At 44.0% G+C, this 24657-nt stretch overlaps 1 protein-coding gene across 2 annotated transcripts in view; it reads left to right on the top strand.

The window, feature by feature from the left end:
* Positions 1-4798: 4798 nt before the first annotated feature.
* alpl (alkaline phosphatase, biomineralization associated) overlaps positions 4799-24657 on the top strand; it is a 39072-nt gene continuing 19213 nt past the window's right edge. Inside the window, exons 1-5 of one of the 2 annotated variants that reach the window (XM_017717933.2) lie at positions 4799-4946; positions 18845-18972; positions 22271-22390; positions 23580-23695; positions 24389-24563. In XM_017717933.2, coding sequence (XP_017573422.1) covers positions 18903-18972; positions 22271-22390; positions 23580-23695; positions 24389-24563 — 481 coding nt within the window. In that variant the 5' untranslated portion in view covers positions 4799-4946; positions 18845-18902. Of the gene's footprint in view, positions 4947-13751; positions 13996-18844; positions 18973-22270; positions 22391-23579; positions 23696-24388; positions 24564-24657 lie in introns of those variants that run through there. The other variant, XM_017717934.1, reaches the window with a different exon arrangement.

The following is a 24657-nucleotide window of genomic DNA, read 5'->3' as shown; positions in this document are numbered from 1 at the left end:
CTCTGCGGCGCTGCGAGTTTGAGCTTCTCTGTTTTATTATACTCGCTTTCTCAGCCAATCGCGCCGCTTCGCACCCTGCGCTGAGATTGGCTGGCAGTGTCCCGCCTCCTGTGCCATGATTGGTTAGTTTCTGGCCTCCTGCACTGTGATTGGCCCACATTGAGAACTAATTAGCAAAGCTAAATCGTTAAATGTGATTACAGATTATGTATTTTCGTGTTATTATAATGTTATAATACCCTGATAATTAAGATATTGTGTATTGCTTGTTAATAAATATAACATATTAATAAATGTGCAGAATATATATTTGTAAAATTTGTATAAATTATAGGAAAAATATAATCAGTTTATTTATTACATTTTATGTACAGTAATAAATTTAATATCTATCTATCCATCGGTCTATCCATCCGTCTGTCTGTCTGTCTGTCCATCCTTCTGTCTGTCTGTCCATCCTTCTGTCTGTCTGTCTGTCTGTCTATTTGGTGCAATTAGTTTCAAAAGTGTCCATGTGGTTTTACTGAGAGAGTCAGCAGCTCCATAGTGAATCAATCCACAGTGTGAGATAAAGAGCCAAAGCCGAGCCGTTAAGGAGGAGGAGCAGAGATCGTTATGAGATAAATGACCACATTAAGTGGGATCACGGTGGTAAAACGATAATGTCCCACTCTGTCATTCACTTCAGGGCTGTGGAAAATCTGATAGTATTTCTGTTCAATTAGCACCTCAGAGTTAATGTCTCTAAATAGCCATGACTCAATGTAGCACACAGTCCAGATTTATTTCGCTTAATGCCAGATTGAGGCTGAAGTGCTGCACTGAACGATATGTAAAAACTCCAAACATCACATTAATCACAATGTCTTCTAGCTGTATTAGTGTTGTTATTATTAGGGGTTTGAATTCCAAATGGAAATTCGTATGCAGTGCTAATGGTTCCAACTGGTTCTACCAGATTGGAAGTCCAAGTGATTTCAGCCTGTAACACTGATGGTCCCAACCTGTACCTTGAAACTGTCCAGCTGAATCCGCTTTAGACCATAATCACAAACCAGTAACAACCATTTTAACCGTGTGAACTCTGAACAGCTCACCCCAAAGGTTTCCTGAAGCTCCATCACTCCAGAGAACACAGTCCAATGCTGGGGGGCTTTATGCCCCTTTAGCCCACGCTTGGTATCTGACATGGTGACCACAGGCTCAGGCCTAGTGGCTCCAGAGCATCTCACTGTATTAGGAATGCTTTTCTATGGAGATTATACAAGCTGTGTGTCAGCAACAGTTGCACCATAATGAATTCAGCATTGCACATGGGTGTCTGGATACTTCTGAGCGTACAGCACCCCCGTTAACTGGACCAGGAGAACTATGCCTAATGGTGGCCTTTGTTTGACCCTGATGGGACATTAGTGAGGTTATTAATGACCCTCACTACAGCCTGTCCCTTCACATCACTCTTCAGTCAGAACCTCTTTCCTTGTAGTTTCTTAGTGTGCAGTGACCTCTGCTGGACAGATTTGATTCTGAATGACACAATAATGACCATCTCACTCTACAGTTACAGACTGTAGTCCATCTGTTTCTCTGATACTGTTAACCTGTTCTTCAGTGGTCAGGACCCCCATGGACCCTCACAGAGCAGGTACTGTTTGGGTGGTGGGTCAGTCTCAGCACTGCAGTAACACTGACGTGGTGGTGTGTTAGGGTGTGTTGTGCTGGTCTGAGTGGATCAGGCACAGCAGTGCTGCTGGAGTTTCTAAACACCTCAGTGTCGCTGCTGGACTGAGAATAGTCCACCAACAAAAAATATCCAGCCAACAGCGTCCTGTGGGCAGCGTCCTGTGACCGACACAAACTGTGCAGCAGCAGATGAGCTGTCGTCTCTGACTTTACATCTACAAGGTGGAGCGACAAGGTAGGAGTGTCTAATAGAGTGGACAGTGAGTGGACACAGTGTTTAAAAACTCCAGCAGCACTGCTGTGTCTGATCCACTCATACCAGCACAGCACACACTAACCCACCACCACCATGTCAGTGTCACTGCAGTGCTGAGAATGACCCACCACCCAAATGGTACCTGAGGGTCCATGGGGGTCCTGACCACTGAAGAACAGGGTAACAGAGTATCAGAGAAACAGATGGACTACAGTCTGTAACTGTAGAACTACAGAGTGCAGCTATACAGTAAGTGGAGCTGATAAAGTGGACAGTGAGCGTAGAAACGAGGAGGTGGTGAACTTGCAATAACCGAACACTGAAATACCATCAGGACAGGACGGAACATTTATTTGCCTTGAGTAAAGACTTCACTCCATTCATCAAAGAATTTATAAACAGCTGTCCGTCTCCATCAGAACCGACTGGCCTGTTTACTGAGAGTAGAGCTTGAGAACTACCCCAGACTAACGTGCATTCCCGCTGGTCTGAGCTGATTTATTCTGCTCTGATGCTGGATTAGCTGGTCACCCAGTATGGTCAGCATACCAGCATCCAAAACACACACGCCGGCCGGTTTGCTGGTGACCAGCCATGATGGTCTATGCTGGTTTTTCTAGCAGAATAATAATGTCAGTTTCTATGGAAATGTATTTTTTTGTTTTTGATATTTTATTTTTACGTTTTGATATTGATATCACATTTATTGTCACATCACATTTACACAGGTGCAAGGTGAGTGGAAATCTATATATCTATAAATATACACAGGCAGCACGGTGGTGTGGTGGGTGGCGCTGTCGCCTCACAGCCAGTAGGGTCTGGGTTCGATTCCCCGTCCGGGTGACCGAGGTCCTCTCTGTGTGGAGTTTACATGTTCTCCCTGTGTCTGTGTGGGTTTCCTCCCACAGTCCAAAGACAAGCGGTCAGGCTGATTGGACACCCCTGGGTGTGAGTGACTCTCTGTCTGTGTGCCCTGTGATGGACTGGCGACCTGTCCAGGGTTTATCCTGCCTTCCGCCTGATGACCACTGGGATAGGCTCCAGTTCCCCCCCTGCGACCCTGACGGAGAATCAGCTTAGAAAATGGATGGATGGATATAAATATATGCACACACACACACACACACACATTTTCTAAACCGCATATATATAAGTAAAATAATTTGGAAATGCTTGTTACCATTTTTGAGGTTTTGTTCCTGTTGGGGTGTGTGTGTGTGTATGTGTGTGTGTGTGTGTGTGTGTGTGTGTGTGTGTGTGTGTATATATATGTATGTGTGTGTGTATATATATATATATATATATATATATATATATATATATATATATATATATATATATATATATATACATGAGTTGTTGTATGTGTGTGTGTGTGTATATATATATATATATATATATATATATGAGTTGTTGTATGTGTATAACACAGACTATAAATATATACACACATACATAATATACACTAGTATCCCATCGAAAGTTTGGGGACACCTTCATTTAGTTTGCTTCCGTTTACATCAGATCAGTTGAAGCGCGTTTGGCGTCCACGTTCTGCCTCTTTTGTTTAGCACTGAGCCGTGAGGCTGACGTAGCCAGCTAACACTAGAGGTCTATAGCCAAAGGATGGAGTTTTGTTCAAATGTTCTGCTCACATTAAGTCAACCTCATCCTCGCTGTCAGTGATGAAGGCCTGCATGTGGTCTGAGCGGCTGGGCGAAGACGTGTGTGTTAGCAGCGTTTAACCTCGTAGCTCCAGGTGGCTGGTGCAGTGTTGTGGATGTGTGGTTTACTGTGTGCTTTTCAAAGAACCTCTTAGGCTTTTGTGTCTTTCTAGGGGTGTTAAAGTCTCAAATGCCCCCCGTAACTCACACTTTGGTGCAGAAGGAGAAGGCAGTATTGTAGTCAAAGGGGAGTTCCACCACTTTTCCAAAAGTTCCACAGAAGTAAGTGGTGAAGGTGTAAAGGAAGTCGTTCAGAGTGGTTTGGTGTGACTTACTGAGTCAGAACTGCTCACACCAGACATCTGAGGCGTCAAACACACGGAGTTTAACGCCTCTAACGGCTCCCTCACAAACGCAATACACAAAATGGTTATTAATTCACTGCCGGACGTCCGAACCACTGTTTCACAGCAGTTCACCGTATTTTTAATAAAAGGCTGGAGGTTAGGGAACTGGCCCTGTGACCAGAAGGTCGCCGGTTCGATCCCCAGGGCCGACAGCACATGACTGAGGTGTCCTTGAGCAAGACACCTAACACCTAACTTTGTGTAAATAGAGCTCAATATAGAAATATGTCCACATATGCAGTCGAGACTGACGCGGCTTTTTTCTGAATTTCTACAAGCACCATTTCATTTTATAGTAAATGAGTTTGGGCTGGTTTATGTTTATGAACAGACGCCTACAGATCAACATAGTAAAGGAGCTCATCTGTGATCCTGAGTTTAAAGCCAGTTTTTATTCAACTTAAACTTGGAACTAAGTTGTAAATAAATCTGAAACTGAAACTTTGCTTGTGTGTAAAAAGTGATTTCAGAGCCACTCGGTTCTCCCTGATGGAAACTGTTTACCTTCAGTGTTTTGTGCTTCTGATCATTTTAATAGACGTCAGCGTCACTAATTAATGACGTTCTATTAAAAGACTGGTTTACCAAGAGAGACGCTGGAGGACTTTCACCTGAAATGAGTTCATGAAGCCAGTCTGGTTATAAAAATGATAACAGGACATCAGAGCCAGAATTATTAAGTAACGCTGTAGGACGCTGTGTCGGTCAGCAGGCGGCGCCCTAGACTCACTTAGTTTCGATTAGTTAGAGCTCATTGATTCTGGCCAGTGGGCTGTCCACGCCGGACACAGCGGCATTATAAAGGCATTACCGATGGACAGAGAGTCGGAGAGAGTGACCGGCTCCCGGAGCACCGAGCACTGCGCTGCGCCAGGATTGGTGGGCTCGCCAAAGCGCCGCTGAAAGTGTGATAAGAGGGTCGTCGCAGGGAAGGTAAGAGGACATTTAGACCACTTTTGTCTGTCCTGGTCGTCGCTTTGCTCGTTTTTGGACGGTGATTCAAAGGAAGCGCTTCGTGTGACTCGACTCGCCATGTGCTGCCCCCCGTTCTCACGGCGCTCTGGGGTGGTCCTGATCTCGTGAGCTGCAGCCTAAATTGTGCCTACAAATGCAGAGGGATTACACTGATTCTTCCAAGTTTCTGGTGGAGGTGTAAAGTCACCCAGACTGCTCTGAAGTGGTTCATTTGTAGAGAAACTGACCACTGGTTTCTTTACAGTGGTGGTGATGGGAACCAGACGTCCTGGTGTCTACAGTGCAATCTATAGCCAGTCTATTTACCATTCATAGCCACCAGTGGAGCTCCCCATGCTTTGCGTTTTAATGTGTTTGTATTTGTGTACTGGTGATGGTCAAGTAGTGGTCAATCCAATATGAATGCGTTTTTTAAGATTTCCTCAGGGGCTATTTTGCCTTACGAACACCCTTCTTGTATCGCTCCATAATAAATCGATTCAGTTAATAAAATCAATGAAATGCATTTTAGATCAAAGAATTGTGCCACCAAACTACATTTCCATTTCCAGCATTTGGTGCTTTGTCTGTCTAGAGAAAGTATCTCTGCTAGTTACAAATAGCTTGGAGAGTCCAGAGCTCAGATACTGCTAGAAACAGCAGCCCATGTTGATACAGAGAGAAAAGAATGAGTGTAGTGAGTGCTGAACTTATCTCGAGTGACCGTGTCAGATCTGCTGCGAAAGGCAGTGAGCTCATACCCGTCCGGTGCAGCAACTTTCTGTGAGGGAGCTTTGAGGCCTTAAACGTCTTCAAACGTCTGGTTCCTATCACCACCACTGTGCACAGTTTTTAAGACTAAGAGACCCTTATTAGTCCCACATCGGGGAAATCTCACCTCCTCATATCACCCGTCCGTGCAGTGAAACGCCACATACACACTAGTGAGCACACACACACACTAGGGGGCAGTGAGCACACTTGCCCAGTTGGGGGTTAGGCGTCTTGCTCAAGGACACCTCAGTCACGTGCCGTCGGCTCAGGGGATCGAACCGGCGACCTTCCGGTTACAAGGCCGGCTCTCTCACCTCCTGGAATGAAGCATTGAACCTCTCTGAATGATTTTAGTTGAGTGTGATTGGCATCATGGGGGGAATGCTGATGAAGTCTGTTTCCAGCGAACGTGGCCACATCCGGGTTTGAGGGGCAAACAACAAACAGCTCATTGATGCAGTTCAGGATGCTTCATTTACTTCACTGAGAAAAGTACTTGATTCAAATGTGCTCATCTTCTGTTCGTCTCCACGGGCAGGGAGCGGGTTCGATCAGCTCAGTTATTGCTTAGTGTGGATGAAAAAGGTTTAATATCAGAATCGTGTTCGTTTGAACCGAGTAAACCCCTCTCATCACTTTCAGTGCTCTGTGGTTCCACCGCTGCCGTTAAGCGATAGCTCTGCCTTTCACGCTCTGGGCTCAGCGTGGATTTGTATGCATGGAGCATTTTGAAAGTTAAAGGCTGATTTGAAAGACACAAAGAACACTTTCTGGACGCAAGATGAAACTAGTCCAGTGGTGAAAAGAAAAGCTGAGAGTCACTCTTAAAGGGGAAGTCCACTGATTTTTTTCCAAATTAAGATGTCAACCAGGCCATTCAGAGAGGTTTGCTGTGAAGTGCGTCATTATACAGAATCTAACTGAGTCACATTTGTTCACACAGATTCGTACTCACCGGCCACTTTATTAGGTACACCTTGCTAGTAAAAGGCTGGACCCCCTTTTTCCATCAGAACTGTCTTAATTCTTCGTGGCAGACTTTCAACAAGGTGTTGGAAACGTTCCTCAGAGATTTTGGTTGGTTATTTGAGTTCCTGCTGCCTTTCTATCATCTGGAACCAGTCTGCCTGTTCTCCTCTGACCTCTCACATCAACAAGGCATTTTCGTCCACACAACTGACCGCTCACTGGATATTTCCTCTTTTTCTGACCGTTCTCTGTGAACCCTAGAGATGGTTGTGTGTGAAAATCCCAGCAGATCAGCAGTTTCTGAAATACTCAGACCAGCCCGTCTGGCACCAACAACCACACCACGTTCAAAGCCCCTTAAATCCCCTTTCTTCCCCGTTCTGATGCTCGGCCTGCACTTCAGCAAGTCGTCTTGACCACCTCTACACGCCTAAATGCACTGAGTTGCAGCCGTGTGATTGGCTGATTAGCTATTTGTGTTAACAAGCAACTGGTGTACCTAATAAAGTGGCCAGTGAGTGTACATTCATAGGAACCAGGTAAAGCTGGGCGATATGGCCAAAAATGTTATCACAATACACAAAATTAATATCATTTGATATTGATACGTCACATAAATGTCACATCATTATTTCTTTCAGGCTGATTTTTGCTCCTGAGTGGTCAGCTGCTGTTTTAAACTGTCCTTTGTGGTCAGAACACGACAAACACTCACCAAACAGTGGAACATCTCACAGATCTGTGATGGGACCGTGGGAGAAAATACCTTGTCCTATGTTTTTAAAAGTTCAGCCGCAATTTTTGTAATGGTTGGAATTTAAGAAAGAAAATATTATGTGTAGCTGTCTGGTGACGAGGCTCGGCTGCCCCGGTATAAATGCTAAATAAGTGGCCGACAACAGTGCTGAACATCACAGTATTCAGACACCAGCTAGCGACGATGGTTTTCTCTATTCCATCATAGCAATATATCAACACCAGACAGACAGAGTCCTCCTTTCAGGTACATTTAAACTTGAATCAGTGCTTTTGTGTCGTGTTTGATCTGCAGTATCATCAACTCGCCTAAAAACAGCTGTCCTGGACAGATGACGCTCCCCCGCTCTCCAAAGCCTCACAGCTTCCCCAGTTTACTGTCCTTTAAATCAGGGCTGTAACTCACATGAACCACTTCTTTCACTTTTGCTTGTGAATGCACCAACACTAAAATCTGACTGAGCGCTGTAACAGGGCTGTAGTCGTGAGGACCAGACGTGATTTAACGCTGCTGAAGCTGTTAGGATGTAGGGACAGAGGTGAGGTCACTGTAGGTCAGTACAGTTACACCACTGATCCTGTCACTCACAGTCGGTCACAGAGAGCAGATCGCCGGTCGCTCCACTCAAACAGGGAATGTATAACTCCACATTTCAGACGCTGCTAAAGCAAAATAGTTGCTGAATGCGAAAATGCTTTTTCTCAGATTCACCACTGTTTACCATAATCAGCATTGCATATAATAACTCGGACCTCTGTAGCTTGATTGGTCATTTCGGAAAGTGGACAAAGTGACTAGATTATCTGACCACTTCCTAAAAGCGCCACTATAAAGAAACGAGTCGTTTCACATCAAACTATTTTGAATGACTTTGTTTACATCAACTGAATTATGCAGAAATTTTGAAAAATTGTCAGAATTCCCCTTCATATGGTACAGTGTAAGCCTAAATGGGGGCAATATGAACACAAATAACACGATGATAAATAGCTAATATAATAATAAGAGCAACAACAACAACGTTAGTAGCAGCGTGACACTCTTACAGCCTAATACTACAATTAGCATCTAAAATAACCTGATAAAACAAAGATTTAAGGAGAAACAGTCCAGTTGTAACAGTCTGTTGTCTTTATATTTGTTGTGGGGCAAATGGACCAGAGCTTTTCGAGTAATGGCCCTTTCACTGATGCTTTTGAAGCCCATTAGTCCCTCGGTAGCTCTGCACCTGGAGTAACTTTATATTTTCAGGTTTGCTGGAACAGCGTAAAACCTTTTGCCCAGTCGTTACTGAAAAATAACGTTCTCACTTAATTCAATGACTTCACCCGGCATGTCGGCTGCTGCGTACATTAAATGATTTAGGGCAACCCTAATGAGTCGGAGCAGCTGTTCTCCATAAACCAGTGAAATACACTCTGTAATGAGATGCAGAAACAGCCGTGTTAGAGCTCTGAATGCATTAGTAGAGGCATTCTACAAAAGCAGGATCAGAAAGACCCCCCCCTACGCCGACCCCCCCCCAACCTCCACCGCACTTGAGGTCAGCACAGAGTTTGGCTTGTTGTTCTCAGGCTTTACAGGATGATCAGGCACATAACTGGGAAATCTAGTGGTCAGATACAGTAAGAGCTGGCATTATTGCCAGGAATCAACACCCTAACCCTACAGCTCAGATCTCATAATAATATGAAGAATAATACGAAGAATTTGACAGGCTGATATTGTTACTGTGCCTTGAAGACGGATATATGTAAATGAGCTCCGTTCTGATTGGCTGCCCCGTATTGTGCTTCATTCGAAAAGCACTCCAGGCTGAAACTCTCCTTATAACGGGTTGGACCGATACAGTATGGGTGAACACGTAGATTCCATAAATGAATTGCAGTGAATTAGACATAAACTCTGTTTACACACTACACAGTACTGATGCCAGGGCTGCCTTCTTGGGTGGGCACAGCGAATCTGCAGGTAGGCTGAATCTTCAGCTTTACCCCTGATTCTCCCAACATCCAAGTCATACTTCTCATATCTGCCTGATGTGTGCTTTTGATTTAGCGCTGAAACGTGTAAACTCCAAAAATGTCAGGTCAAAAATATCATTTTGAATATGAAAAATGTGATGGATTTTATTTTAAACATACTGTACACACTCGGGCGGCACGGTTGCGTGGTGGGTAGCACGGTCACCTCACAGCAAGCAGGGCCTGGGTTCGATTCCCCGCCCGGGCGACCAGGGTCCTCTATGGTGGACTTGCATGTACAGTTTCCCCCCACAATCCAAAGACATGCATTTGGGCCAATTGGACGTATGAAATTGCCCCTAGGTGTGAGTGAAGGTGTCTGTCTGCCCTGCGATGGACTGGCGACCTGGCCCGATGACCGCTGGGATGGGCTGCAGCTCACCCAGAAGGAGAAGCGGTTTAGGTGTGTGTGTGTGTGTGTGTGTGTGTGTGTGTGCGCTTTCTCTTTATTTTTATGATATATATTGTGTTGGGAGTGTGTTTTACACGCACAAGAAAAGATACATTTTTATTAGTATTACTATTATTAGAGATTAAAAAATGAAACGTCACTGTTGTCAGAAAAAACCTTGTATCTCCAAAATGGTGACTTTACAGGAGAAGGAAAAAACCTACTTTTCTTTTAATGGAAGTCAATGGAACCAGAATTTTCTCCAAGGTATTTTGGGCCGTTTTCTTTTAGTCCATTCATCATGAACTTTATATTCGATGTAAAGGACAGCAGACAATTTAAAATTGTGTCAAACTAAAAGCATCAAAAATGGAGATGCAAGGTTTTCTTCTGATATGTATTTATACAGATATGGTTCATTTTCATTGATGTCTCTGGTGTTTCTATTCTTTCATAAGACACATGAATGTATGTCATTTTGGGTGGGCTACTAATAAACGTGGGTGGGCCCAGACCCGTGTTGCCCAATCACACAGCCTCCACTGCTACATGATGTGTAACACCATGGCAACCGCCAAACCCAGACTCATCCATCAGATTTCCAGATGGAGAAGTGTGATTGGTCACTCCAGACAGCACGTCTCCACTGCTCTAGAGTCCAGTGGCGGCGCTTTACTCCACTGCATTCCACGCTTTGCGTTGCGCTTGGTGATGTAAGGCTTGGATGCAGCTGCTCGGCCATGGAAACCCATTCCATGAAGCTCTCTACGCTGTTCTTGAGCTGATCTGAAGGCTACATGAAGCTTGGAGGTCTGTAGTGATGGACTCTGCAGAAAGTTGGTGACCTCTGCGCTCTATGCTCCTCAGCATCCACTGACCGCTCTGTCATTTTACGTGGCCGACCACTTCGTGGCTGAGTTGCTGTCGTTCCCAATCACTTCCACTTTGTTATAATCCCACTGACAGTCGACTGTGGAATATTTAGTAGTGAGGAAATTTCACGACTGGACTTGCTGCACAGGTGGCGTCCGATCACGGCACCACGCTGGAATTCTCTGAGCTCCTGAGAGCGACCCATTCTTTCACTAATGTCTGTAGAAGCAGTCTGCAGGCCTAGGGGCTCGGCTTTATACACCTGTGGCCATGGAAGTGATTGGAACACCTGAATTCAATGATTTTGATGGGTGAGTGAAGGCTTTTGGCCATATGGTGTACTTTACAGTTCTCAGGTATAACAAATACCACAGTGTTGTGCAGTTCATTGTTACGAGAGCTCAACAGCGTTATATTGAGGTGTTCTACCTTACTCTACACCATTACTTCATGACTGTGTGGACAGACGTATGAAACAGTCTGACAGGAGCTGGATGAGTCACTGCTGCCTAGCCGTGCTCCAATAAGCGAGACATGACAGAAAGACTCACTTTAAATGCAGTGTGTCCTGCAAGGTCTACTTTTCTGCCATTATAACAAAAGACGGGCTCTTGATGTAGCAGCAAATAACAACAATTTACAGGGCTTTGCCTTACGGCTTTAAGAGCTTTCCAGACATAATACTTAGGGGCGTCCTGCTTATGGATTATGTGTCTGCCTGATTGCCTTGCTGCACTGCTAATGTCATTTAGGATGTAACTGTAATATTGTGCTTGCGATGCTTTGAACTGTGCTGGTTTTGATGAGCGCGCAGGCGGCTTTGACGCACATTTCCCGCTTCTTTGAATCGACTTTGTGGATTAGAGTAAAGTCCCATTTCTAAATGTTTGCACGTTCATTGTTGTTTTCCTCAGTTAGAGGTTTATCTCAGGCCTGCAGTGGTGAAGTTCACAAATATATGTGCTGCTCTTATAAAAGCCATGTTTACTCTCTAGCGTCGTCCGTTTCTCTTCAGCTGAATGGCTTGGTTTGTATGCGAGGCTGAGATTTAGTATTATTTGGTGATGAAAAGAAGAACCGCTGTCTGGTTGGTGTGGACGGTGGTATTTGGTTCATGGGAAAAGAATGCTATTGACCTTGCCAGTAACAACATCCTGTTGAAAAACAAACAGGCGCCCTGCAGTAACGACTATAGCCCAGAAGTGTAGGTTTGCACCAGTAATGAAAACTGATTATTGACCAGTTCAGCCTCAGACACTTTGTTTCATAACTACTTTTGCGGGTTGTTTACACGTGAAATGTTAATATTAGCTAATTATCTCTGTCTAATGAGAAACTGGTGACATATAAACAGAAGGTAGTGTATTTATCTGTTTCTGTGTGTGTGTGTGTGTGTGTGTGTGTGTGTGTGGCCACTTTACCATCCATGTAGATTCACTCTGTAGTTCTACAGTTACAGACTGTAGTCCATCTGTTTCTCTGATACTCTGTTACCCTGTTCTTCAGTGGTCAGGACCCCCATGGACCCTCAGAGAGCAGGTACTATTTGGGTGGTGGGTCATTCTCAGCACTGCAGTGACACTGACTTGGTGGTGGTGTGTTAGTGTGTGTTGTGCTGGTCTGAGTGGATCAGACACAGCAGTGCTGCTGGAGTTTTTAAACACCTCAGTGTCGCTGCTGGACTGAGAATCGTCCACCAACCAAAAATTGCATCCAGCGTCCTGTGACCACTGATGAAGGACTACAGTCTACCAGGACTAGGAACTGTAACTGATGTGTAAAAGGCGATAATTGCTTTTACTGTTTTTGCCAGATGGAGAAGCGTGATTGGTCACTCCAGAGAACTCGTCTCCACTGCTCTAGAGTCCAGTGGCGGCGCTTTACACCACTGCATTCCACGCTTTGCACTGCGCTTGGTGATGTAAGGCTTGGATGCAGCTGCTCGGCCATGGAAACCCATTCCATGAAGCTCTCTACGCTGTTCTTGAGCTGATCTGAAGGCCACATGAAGTTTGGAGGTCTGTAGTGAGTGACTCTGCAGAAAGTCGGTGACCTCTGCGCTCTATGCCCCTCAGCTGACCGCTCTGTCATTTTACGTGGCCGACCACTTCGTGGCTGAGTTGCTGTCGTTCCCAATCGCTTCCACTTTGTTATAATCCCACTGACAGTGGACTGTGGAATATTTAGTAGTGAGGAAATTTCACCACTGGACTTGCTGCACAGGTGGCGTCCGATCACGGTACCACGCTGGAATTCACTGAGCTCCTGAGAGCGACCCATTCTTTCACTAATGTCTGTAGAAGCAGTCTGCAGGCCTAGGGGCTCGGCTTTATACACCTGTGGACATGGAAGTGACTGGAACACCTGAATTCAGTGATTTGGATGGGTGACCTGCAGAAAATGACACATTTACACGAAGCATTTTTATTGCAAAAGACTGTGTGTGCAGTTTGATCAGAAAGTTGATGGAAGCGTTGCTAATTTTAAGTGTAAGTGTTCTGAGGGGGAGGCAAAGCATCATATTATGGGCTGTAATTGTTTATCATTAGCATCGTACCATTTTGATGTAATGAAGATTTTTCGAAGAGGGTAAAAGTCATTACATTTCCTCTTTTAAAGGGTAATATAGGGCTTAATTTGGTCAGAGACGTGACCCAATCGGGGAAAAAAGTCAATTTTGCTTTCAGCTTATCTTTCATAAAAGCACCTCACAGCTTCGCCACTGTATGGACAGGATTTCTAATATTAGCCGATTTCATCTGTTGAGCGATGTAGTGCTCGGACTCGTGTTTGTGTGTATTCCCAGTATTGGTGTAACAATAACTTTTTCTCATCAGCTTCGCTGGCTGGTCAGAGGAGCTTTGATCAGAGGTGGTGGGTTTATAGAGTCTTTTCATAAGATGGAGGAGCAACTAAGTTCCAATCAGCCAGTATTAACCCTAATCCCCCCACTCTGTCTCTCCCGCGCTCATGCAGCCCCAGGGGAATAGTAGCATGTCGAAGCCTGAATGAAGCCGTTCTTCTCCTGAGCTTCAGGACAGAGTGGATTGTATTTATTCTGGGGCTCATCGTGCCTTTTCGTTGACACTATGAATCGAGAGGGCGTCTGGGTTGTGGTGACGACCGTTTTCTCTGGAGCGATGGTCCTGTGTGTGTTGGCGCTTCTGTGCTTCTTCACCTGCCGACTGGCGTCCAGGGTAGTTCCTATAGGAGCGCCAGTGCATCTCTGAATGAGCAGAGGTAAAGTCTCCCTCACCATTACAGCTCTGGGCAGTAGATCATCTATGGTGTTTCACGGCAGTGTTGTCAGATTGTTCTGAAAGAATAAAGGCTCCTGAATGTAGAAACGAACTGTGTTCCTGTGTTTATTATAAGGCATGCTTTGGATTTCTGTCCTGCTGGAAGATCCAGACCATCTTTGTTTCTGTTTGGTTCTGGAGGGAGTCTGTGGTGTCATGTATTTGAAAATATTGTCCCGGGCCACTAGAAGAAAAACAGCCACAGTAATACAGGTCCACCACCATATTTTACAGTGGGGGTGGGGTGCTTTTTTGCATGGCTGTCTTTGGGTCCACTCTAGGACTGGGTGATGGGGTCACCCATCCAGATCATTGAATTCAGGTGTTCCAGTCACTTCCGTGGCCACAGGTGTATAAAGCCGAGCCCCTCGGCCTGCAGACTGCTTCTACAGACATTAGTGAAAGAATGGGTCACTCTCAGGAGCTCAGTGAATTCCAGCGTGGTACCGTGATCGGACGCCACCTGTGCAGCAAGTCCAGTCGTGAAATTTCCTCACTACTAAATATTCCACAGTCCACTGTCAGTGGGATTATAACAAAGTGGAAGCGATTGGGAACGACAGCAGCTCAGCCACGAAGTGGTCGGCCACGTAAAATGACAGAGCGGTCAGCGGATGCTGAGGGGCATAGTGCGCAGAGGTCACTGACTTTCTGCAGAGTCAATCACTACAGACCTCCAAACTTCATGTGGCCTTCAGATCAGCTCAAGAACAGCGTAGAGAGCTTCATGGAATGGGTTTCCATGGCCGAGCAGCTGCATCCAAGCCTCACATCACAAGCCAATGAGTCCTGACCTCAACCCCATAGAACACCTTTGGGATGAATTAGAGTGGAGACTGTGAGCCAGGCCTTCTCGTCCAACATCAGTGTCTGAGCTCACAAATGTGCTTCTGGAAGAACGGTCAAAAATTCCCTTAAACACTCCTAACCCTTGTGGAAAGCCTTCCCAGAAGAGCTGAAGCTGTTATAGCTGCAAAGGGTGGGCCGACATCATATTAAACCCTATGGTGTTTGAATGGGGTGTCACTCAAGTTCATATGTGTGTGAAGCCAGACAAGCAAATACTTTTGGCAATATAGTGTGTGTGTGCGTGTGTGTGTGTGTGTGTGTGCGTGTGTGTGTATTTAGAGATTATCTAAGACTTCTTCAACATATTTGGCGATGCGGATATCAACTCTGCGTTTAAACAGGTGTTGATAGATAAGGCAGGGGTCTCCAGTCCTGGTCTTGGAGAGCTGCAGATTTTACCGTATTGCTGCTGCCTTTATCACACTAATACGTCTAGTCCAGCCACACAGGAAGGTAGTTATCTGGAGCAGGTGCAGCAAATTTGGTGATGATAAATAACTGCCCCCCTCTTTGAAGGCGTATGATCCGTAAATATAACTAAAGCCCAGCAGTGAGGAGCTGAACTTCACCCTCCTCTGCTCCTCTTACAGTCATCATTTTCACTGATCGCCATCTGGTGGCACACCCTGTTTTTAGACAGAGGAACCCTCTTTTCTGTTGTTGGAAACGAAATCTTCTATCTCAATAATGGTGACTTTATAGGAGACGGAAAAAACCTACTTTATTTTTAATGTAAGTCAATGGAACCAGACGTCTTTCCAAGTATAATTTGGTCATTTCTTTTGGTCCATTCCATCATGAAAATTACAAAATATAGAAAGGCCAACAGGCATTTTCAAATTATGTCAAAAACCAAAAAGGGACAAAAATGGAGATATGAGGTTTTCGACAACAGGTGTGTGTGTGTGTGTGTGTGTGTGTGTATTTGTATGTGTGTGTGTGTGTGTGTATATGTATGTATGTATGTATGTATGTATGTATGTATATATATACACATACACACACACACACACACACACACACACACACACACACACACACACACACACACACCCCGATCACCGATGTAGTTCTACAGTTACAGACTGTAGTCCATCTGTTTCTCTGATACTCTGTTACCCTGTTCTTCAGTGGTCAGGACCCCCATGGACCCTCACAGAGCAAGTACTGTTTGGGTGGTGGGTCATTCTCAGCACTGCAGTAACACTGACGTGGTGGTGGTGTGTTAGTGTGCATAATTACATAATGTGTCCAAATGACAGACATGGCATTTTTCTTTGGTACAAGCTGCTCGATTCGCTCAGGTGGCTGAGTGTTTTAATCGTCCTCAATGTTGCTTTGAGTCATGTGACAGAATTTAAAAAAAAAAAAACAAGTTAACAGATGTGGGCAAGATTACGTCAGTTAGAGGTTCCCGAATGCCCAGTTTCGATGAATTGCCCAGCCCTAGTAAAACCCTTTTAAACAGAGTGTGTGAGAGAGAGAGAGAGAGAGGGAGAGGGGGGGGGGGGGGAGGGTTCAGTTAATCAGCTTTGTCATGCCTATTAAACTCCTCTGTGCATTGGCGCTCAATCTCATTAAAGTGACCTTCAGAACAAACGAAGGGGAGCCACAGACAGAGCGGCTGAACACTGGGCCATGTTTTCATTACAGTGTCTCTCAGTCCTGTTCCTGGTGTTTTGCTGCTCCAACACACCTGATCTAACCAATCAGCTAATGAACCCTGTCCAAGCACGTCATCACCAACATTAAGGTGAGCCACAGTAAAGTGGACCAGCATATGGAGTTAGAGCTTTATGTGTTGCCATGTTTTCCATCATTATATAACACAAGCCCCGTGCTGCCTTTGCTGTTGGATGCACTGCATTGGCTTCTGCCTGAGCAGGTCTTCAAAATCACATGTTTACTTGTTTCAGGTGGTAGTTTGAGACACAAACAAAGTAGAAGTAAGTTGAGTGCAATGTAAAAGTGTATATAAATATTATTTTCTAGGGTGCATCACCTCAATCCATCACCTTAAAGAGGGATCTTGAGTTTGAACCCCAGCGATGCCACAGCCATCCGTAATGGGGTTAGGGTTGAACTCACCTAACTTTGTGTAAATAGAGCACAATATAGAAATATGTCCACATATGCAGTCGAGACTGACGCGGCTTTTTTCTGAATTTCTACAAACACCATTTCATTTTATAGTAAATGAGTTTGGGCTGGTTTATGTTTATGAACAGACGCCTACAGATCAACATAGTAAAGGAGCTCATCTGTGATCCTGAGTTTAAAGCCAGTTTTTATTCAACTTAAACTTGGAACTAAGTTGTAAATAAATCTGAAACTGAAACTTTGCTTGTGTGTAAAAAGTGATTTCAGAGCCACTCGGTTCTCCCTGATGGAAACTGTTTACCTTCAGTGTTTTGTGCTTCTGATCATTTTAATAGACGTCAGCGTCACTAATTAATGACGTTCTATTAAAAGACTGGTTTACCAAGAGAGACGCTGGAGGACTTTCACCTGAAATGAGTTCATGAAGCCAGTCTGGTTATAAAAATGATAACAGGACATCAGAGCCAGAATTACTCTTTTAGTACTTTTACTTTATACTTAAGTACATTTGAAGGGAAATACTTTAGTACTTTTAATCAAGTGGAGGTCTAAAGGGAGGAACTTCTACTTTTACTGGAGGAATATTTTACCTTGGGGGTCTCGACTTTTACTCAGGTACATGATGTCTGTACTTCGTCCACCGCTGCTTATTAAAGCTCAAATATTTGGATACATGAACACTGTGCTGTGAACATGCTAGAACATGGCACAGGGTGTATTGTGTTTAGTGGAAGATTGTAATATATAATGTGTAGTATATAGTGTAAGAGCTTATGAATAAAAATGTAATGTATAGCAATAAGAACATGGTGCAGGATCAGGTTTGAGGACGAGCACGTTACGCCCTTTCTGATGCTGCTGCTGCTGCTTGAGACGATGTGCAGGACACGTCTTCTGTTCATTTCCCTCTAAATATCTTCATTCGTTTCTCGTTTTGGTTACATGCATTTTTTCCGGTGCTGTTTTCCAGGCTCGGCTGCCTGATTCTCAGCTTTACTGCTTTCCGTGACCTTTTATTTCAGCAAGATAGCTATTAGAATGAGGATGTATATCAAGTCTCATTCCAGGACGGAGTGTTTCCAACCTTTGCACTGACATTTAGAGCATCCCTAAGGCTACATATTTCATTACAGCTTTATTACAGAACAGTAGCTTCCAATATTGTTGCTGAAAACCTTTGAATGCATTAACCATTTAGTACCCCCTACTGTTTTTCCCAAATTCAGTACAGTCGATTTTGATCTACGCAGATAAATTGGTATAGGGGGAAATTAAAGGGCAATTCCACTGACAAAATATCTGCATAATTCAATAATTGAGATGTAAACAAAGTCATTCCGAGTGGTTTGATAGGAAACGGTTCATTGTAGAGACACTTACCACCTCATATTGCTTTTAAATAGTAGTGATAGGAACCCGGGGTTGCCTTTCGGTACTATTATGCCACAGAACACCCTGTATGCGCCTCTCTGCTGTGAATGGATCTTAAAAATGATGTTTTAGGCCAACATGTTATCTTGGAATTATCGCAAAATAAAACCAGGCAATGTATTCGGAACCATTTATTGTAATAGAGGCGTTAAACGCTTCAGCCGTCTGGTTCCTATCACCACCACTGTGAGCTATTCTGACTCTAAGTTTCTGTAGAGTAATGCATTCGCATAAAAACACTCAATGACGTTACCCCTTAATAATGAATTATTTATAAATATGTTTTGGGGGGGGAAAAAACAACGGTGGATCTTCCTTAAACATTTTGTTAATATAAAATGATTTTATTCTAAATGATTACTTGATACTATGCAGTCATCATATCGCCCTCCTCCGCTGCTTCGTTTCAGCTCCAGGTTTGATCGAGGAGCACAGCAGACGTTTGGAAGACGGGGCTCTGAAATCAGGATGACGAAGGTTATCACCCTCATCCTCTCATGTCTGGTCTGGGGAGGCTTAGGGAAGCCGCAGTTTCCAGGTGAGCATTACTTACACCACAAAGGCAGCCGCCTCATAATGTAGCATTTTTTTCCATAAATCACATTACATCATTATATCGTTGTAGTTCGCGCTGTGGTCACTTCCACAAGCTTAACTTGCAGTGGTTCTAATGACTTATTCTGGTTATAAACAGGAGTGAATGGACTCTCTGTTAGGGCTGCATGATACAGACAAAACAGTAGTATTGAGATTACATTATATTGCCAAAAGCGTTTGCTCGCCTGCCTTCACTCGCAGATGAACTGGAGGAACTTACTGAGGAAACATCTGTCACTCAGCTTATTAAACATGCCTACAGAGCACATTCACACTTTCTGTTTGCACCAACTGAGACCAAGTAAATGTAATGAGTTTCTGTACTTTAGTATTTTTGGTGTATCTGTACTGAAGTTTCTCCGTTCTGGGCGACTTTTTCCTTTCACTCCACTACATTTCAGAGTCTAATATCCGACTTTTTCCTCCTACATTTTGAGAAATCTGTCGTTCCTTTTGGTTTCTGTGTGTATAAAAACGTCACATGTCAAAACGAAAGAAGCGCAAAGCCAGAGCACCAATCAGGGCCCAGCGGTCACTTTGTTTAGAGCTGGTTTTGACCTGTTGGTCAGACCGACCCAGTGCAGCACGCGGTTCAACGTCAGCGCAGCAGCGTAAAACTTTGGGAGAGTCTGTTCAACATAAATGATGAACTAACCTAACTTTGTGTAAATAGAGCTCAATATAGAAATATGTCCACATATGCAGTCGAGACTGACGCGGCTTTTTTCTGAATTTCTACAAACACCATTTCATTTTATAGTAAATGAGTTTGGGCTGGTTTATGTTTATGAACAGACGCCTACAGATCAACATAGTAATGGAGCTCATCTGTGATCCTGAGTTTAAAGCCAGTTTTTATTCAACTTAAACTTGGAACTAAGTTGTAAATAAATCTGAAACTGAAACTTTGCTTGTGTGTAAAAAGTGATTTCAGAGCCACTCGGTTCTCCCTGATGGAAACTGTTTACCTTCAGTGTTTTGTGCTTCTGATCATTTTAATAGACGTCAGCGTCACTAATTAATGACGTTCTATTAAAAGACTGGTTTACCAAGAGAGACGCTGGAGGACTTTCACCTGAAATGAGTTCATGAAGCCAGTCTGGTTATAAAAATGATAACAGGACATCAGAGCCAGAATTACTCTTTTAGTACTTTTACTTTATACTTAAGTACATTTGAAGGGAAATACTTTAGTACTTTTACTCCAGTGGAGGTCTAAAGGGAGGAACTTCTACTTTTACTGGAGGAATATTTTACCCTGGGGGTCTCGACTTTAACTCAGGTACAGGGTTTGTGTCCTTCATCCACCTCTGCTTCTCCATTGTTCTAAAATGTGGAAAACAGTGGAAACAAAAAAAAATACAAAAATACTGAGTTTGTGAGTCCAAACCTCTGGCTCTGTTTGTGGAAGCGCAGAGATAATTACACCTTCTTAGCAGTCATGTAAACCGTTTGTTTGCACATGTGATTGCAGGATAAGAAGCTTATGTCCTTTGAGAAAGACACACAGCTGTTACTGCTTCTCTGAACAGCACTGCTCTTTAGTGGTTATGACAGCCTTGTTTTGAAAATGCACACCTGACACTTTGTTAGAGAACAGAAGGCTTTTATTTTGGCAACAGCTCTTGAATTAGAACTCGAAAAATTTAGACACATCTTCCCCCGAAACCGTAGGCCTCATGTTCAAGGTTGTTATCCTGTTATCCGCTGGTTGGATGGGATGTGTTATCGTGAGGGAGTGAGTTCTCGTGGATAACCTCATGATCTCGAGGGATTCTGTTGCTTTTCGGCGGCAGTTAAAAAAAAACCAGTGGAGCAAAGAATCTCAAACATGGTTTTAAATCACAAAGCAATGCACTGAATTTACAGATATAGATGTTATTTCTACAGGAATAAAGTGTTCACAGTAATATCGTTTTTAAAATAGAAACAATGTGAATATTTGAATCTTGTATTATAGTTACATGTTTTCGGGTATATTTTTGGCTACAGCAGCTTAAACGGATGCAGTCATTGTTCGCTGTGGGAAGACAGCCATTATTTTTAGAACCACTAATGTTGGAAGGAAAGGGAACATATTACGACGACTTTTCAGTTTAAATTGATCATGAAGCAGTAGATCTCAAAATATCATCCCGGCTGTGATCTGGTGTCCGTAGATCATCCCAGCCGTGATGTTATTGGTGATAACTCCCTCCTCGAGTGCTCTACTGCTTTAATACAGCAGTTAAATAAATACAGTAAGAAATGAATAAACTGGCCGTGAACGCGGCTTTAATATGTTTTAATGTTCAGTTCCTTCCTCCTAATTAGAGCTCCTTAACGAGCAGCTCGTTGCTACGTCAGAGTAACGAGCTCCGCCCACTCGCTGCTCAGCCGGCAGTTCGTTCTCCAGCTCCTTACACTAAATTCCCAAACTGTCGTCTCCACTGAGCAGCTTTTCAGTCGGCAGCTGTGACAGAAGAACAGCTGAACAACCTGGAATCAGCCAGAAATGAACCCAACACCATTCGCCAAACTAAACGGGCTGTAAGAAGCTTCACAGACCGGCTGGAACAAAACAACATTAATACTGATCTGGAGAAACTGACCAAACTGAGCTGAACCTGATATTGGCTCAGTTTTACGGCTCAGTCTGATTTGGTCCGACTCTGAAGATCAGACACGTCTGGTGAATGGTGTTGGGTTCATTTCTGGCTGATTCCAGGTTGTTCAGCTGTTCTTCTGTCTCAGCTGCCGACTGAAAAGCTGCTCAGTGGTGATGACAGTTTGGGAATTTAGTGTTGTCTCGTCTTCAGAGTCAGACCAAATCGGCTGTCGGTCAGATGTGATCTTAACAGTGTCCGTTTTCTGTTTGTGGCAAAGTAAGAAGTAAAAACGTTCAGATGGCTCGAGCGTCTCCTACAGCTGTCAGAGTCGTTGCTTAGCAACAGCATCTCAGTGGAGTGAGACAGTGTTTGTGATGTTATGGTGAAATAACAGCAGTTAGAACGGCTCTCAACCAATCAGCTCGCGTGGCCGGAACTAGGTGTTGTATAATTTGGGAAAAAATGACATTCATACAGTGTCACTGTTATTCCAAATGTAGTGGATTAGCCAAGACCAATTTGACAAAAACGTGCTGTTATCAGATCTACCGGCGCAGGTGAAAGGCTTTTTAAACAATCACACGACCTGGCGCAAGTCAAAACTCACTGTTGTGAAACATGTAAGGCAGAATGTGTTGTTGTGTCTTGCAGAGCAAGAAAAGGACCCTGTTTTCTGGAACAGCTGGGCTCAGCGGACACTGAAGAATGCGATGAATACCCAGGAGCCGAACAAGAACGTTGCCAAAAACCTCATCCTCTTCCTCGGAGATGGTAAATCAGACGTACTGTATTACAGTGTATTTTCTTTTGTGATGTTTTCCTTTCTTCTAACAAGGTTTGTGGTTGGTTAGTGTAGTGGGTAACACCTCTGCCTTCTACGCTGTAGACTGGGGTTCAGTCCCCCACCTGGATAAGCCCCCTACACTACACCAATAAGAGTCCGTGGGCAAGACTCCCAACACCGCCTTCGCCTACCTGTGTAAAAATTATCAAACTGTAAGTCGCTCTGGATAAGAGCGTCAGCCAAATGCCATAAATGTAAATGTAGTTTTTAAAGAACCACCAGTGTATCTAGACCTACTTGGACGTGTGTTCAGTTTACAGTGATAGTTTGCAAAAAATAAATAAATAATAATAAAAAAAATAACACATTAATGCAAAATTACTGATATGCCAAATGTGGCGGATTAGCCAAGGCATTTGATGTGCAGTGGAAGCTTATGCAGAAATCCCAATTCTAAAAAAGTCATTATGTAAAATTGAATTAATTACAAAAGACAGTAATTTGTAGTTCCACTTTCACCCGTTTAAACAAAAACAAGGTATTAACTGATACACTATATTTCCAAAAGTATTCGCTCACCCATCCAAATCACTGAATTCAGGTGTTTCAGTCACTTCCACGACTCCAGAGCAGTGGAGACGTGTTCTCTGGAATACACCGGTGGTTCAGGAAAAAAAAAACTGTTACAAGAAAGGAAAACATTACAAAAGAGTATATAAACTGTAATACAGTACGTCTTAAAATCCTTAAGGTTTGTTAAAGTTAACATGACTTTTTACCAGCTGAAGCTCTCGGCCTGTTCATTTCACCTTGTGTTAGGGTCACTTTACTGTTATTGTGTTGTGCTGCGTTGTCCGTAGGGTTATTTCGGGAAAAGTGATGAAGCTGCACTGCTGTGACTGTAACATGAGGACCTTCCGAGACATTGACAGATGTTTCACTCTCCGCTCTGTTTATCAGCCCCCTACCACCCCCCCCTTCCCTCCCCCCACCCCACTTTCTTACCGTGCCTTTTTAAAATCTCTCTGTGTGTCAGCACGTTCAGGACAGGCGGTCATTTTAGCTCCATCCGAAGTCCATTTTCCACCCGGCTTGAGCGCTTTGTAGTTCAAGGGTCATGTGGAGAATTTCCGAGACCGAGACGCCGGCGATTAACCCTCAGATGCTGTTTTGTAGGTATGGGTGTTCCCACGGTGACGGCGGCCAGGATTCTGAAGGGTCAGCTGAGTGGACAGTATGGAGAGGAGGTTCAGCTGGAGATGGACAAATTCCCCTACGTGTCTCTCTCCAAGGTTCAGCCCACACCACATTGTCCCATCATGCCATGCCTTTGTGCCCATAATCCACGTGACATACTGGCCCCTCTCTGGCCACACAGTCTGACGTTAGTAACGGTCATAAATTAAATTAAGACGTCATGCAGTTGATACTGTAGTTTTAACCCTTAGAAGTCCAGACTTATTCTTGCCTTTTTGCTTTATATTTGATTTGCCACCACACCGTTATTTAAACGTAGTTACTGAATTATCTGGTTAGGTAATTAATTACAATTACAAAGGATGAACGTTCCGCGTTGACGGCTCCAACAAAGCCAGGGCTAACAGGTGAAGAATTTCCGTCAGATCTGACCGAAACGCAGGAAACGTGCCGGATTCTTTAGTCCTGTTGCAGTTTCAGACTCAGTCAGTACTTAATGTGTGGCGCAAACCTTTTTTTTAACTCGTTACTTGAAGTTCAGTGAGCTAACTTTTTTAATCAGGTTACTAACTGTAATCATACTAACTCGTTTTTTACAGCACAGATACACAAAAGTCTGTGTTGAATTGAAAACCCAGCATTAAAAGGTGCAGTTTGTGTCGCCTGTCTGGCTGCAACTCAGCCGGAAATTCATTTGTATTTTGACCCTTGACACCAGCTCTTGTGTTAGCCCAAAGCTTAAGCCGTCCACATTTCTCTAACAAGCTCAAACTCCTGTGTGTTTGCAGACCTATAACACCAACGCCCAGGTGCCGGACAGTGCCGGCACTGCCACGGCGTATCTGTGTGGGGTGAAGGCCAACGAGGGCACAGTGGGCGTCAGCGCTGCGGCCGTCAGGGGCCAGTGTAACACCACTCAGGGCAATGAGGTCACCTCCATACTCAAATGGGCCAAAGATGCAGGTACGAGTCCTCCCACGCAGCAGCAGCAGCACGATGAATAGAAACAAACGCACCACATGTCAAAAGGTTGAGATTCTTCACTGCTCTGAGTGCA

Source organism: Pygocentrus nattereri, chromosome 21, assembly GCF_015220715.1.
Source record: "Pygocentrus nattereri isolate fPygNat1 chromosome 21, fPygNat1.pri, whole genome shotgun sequence".
NCBI lineage: Eukaryota > Metazoa > Chordata > Actinopteri > Characiformes > Serrasalmidae > Pygocentrus > Pygocentrus nattereri.
The sequence above is the reverse complement of the archived record's forward strand: the minus strand, read 5'-3'. Positions and strand labels throughout refer to the sequence as shown.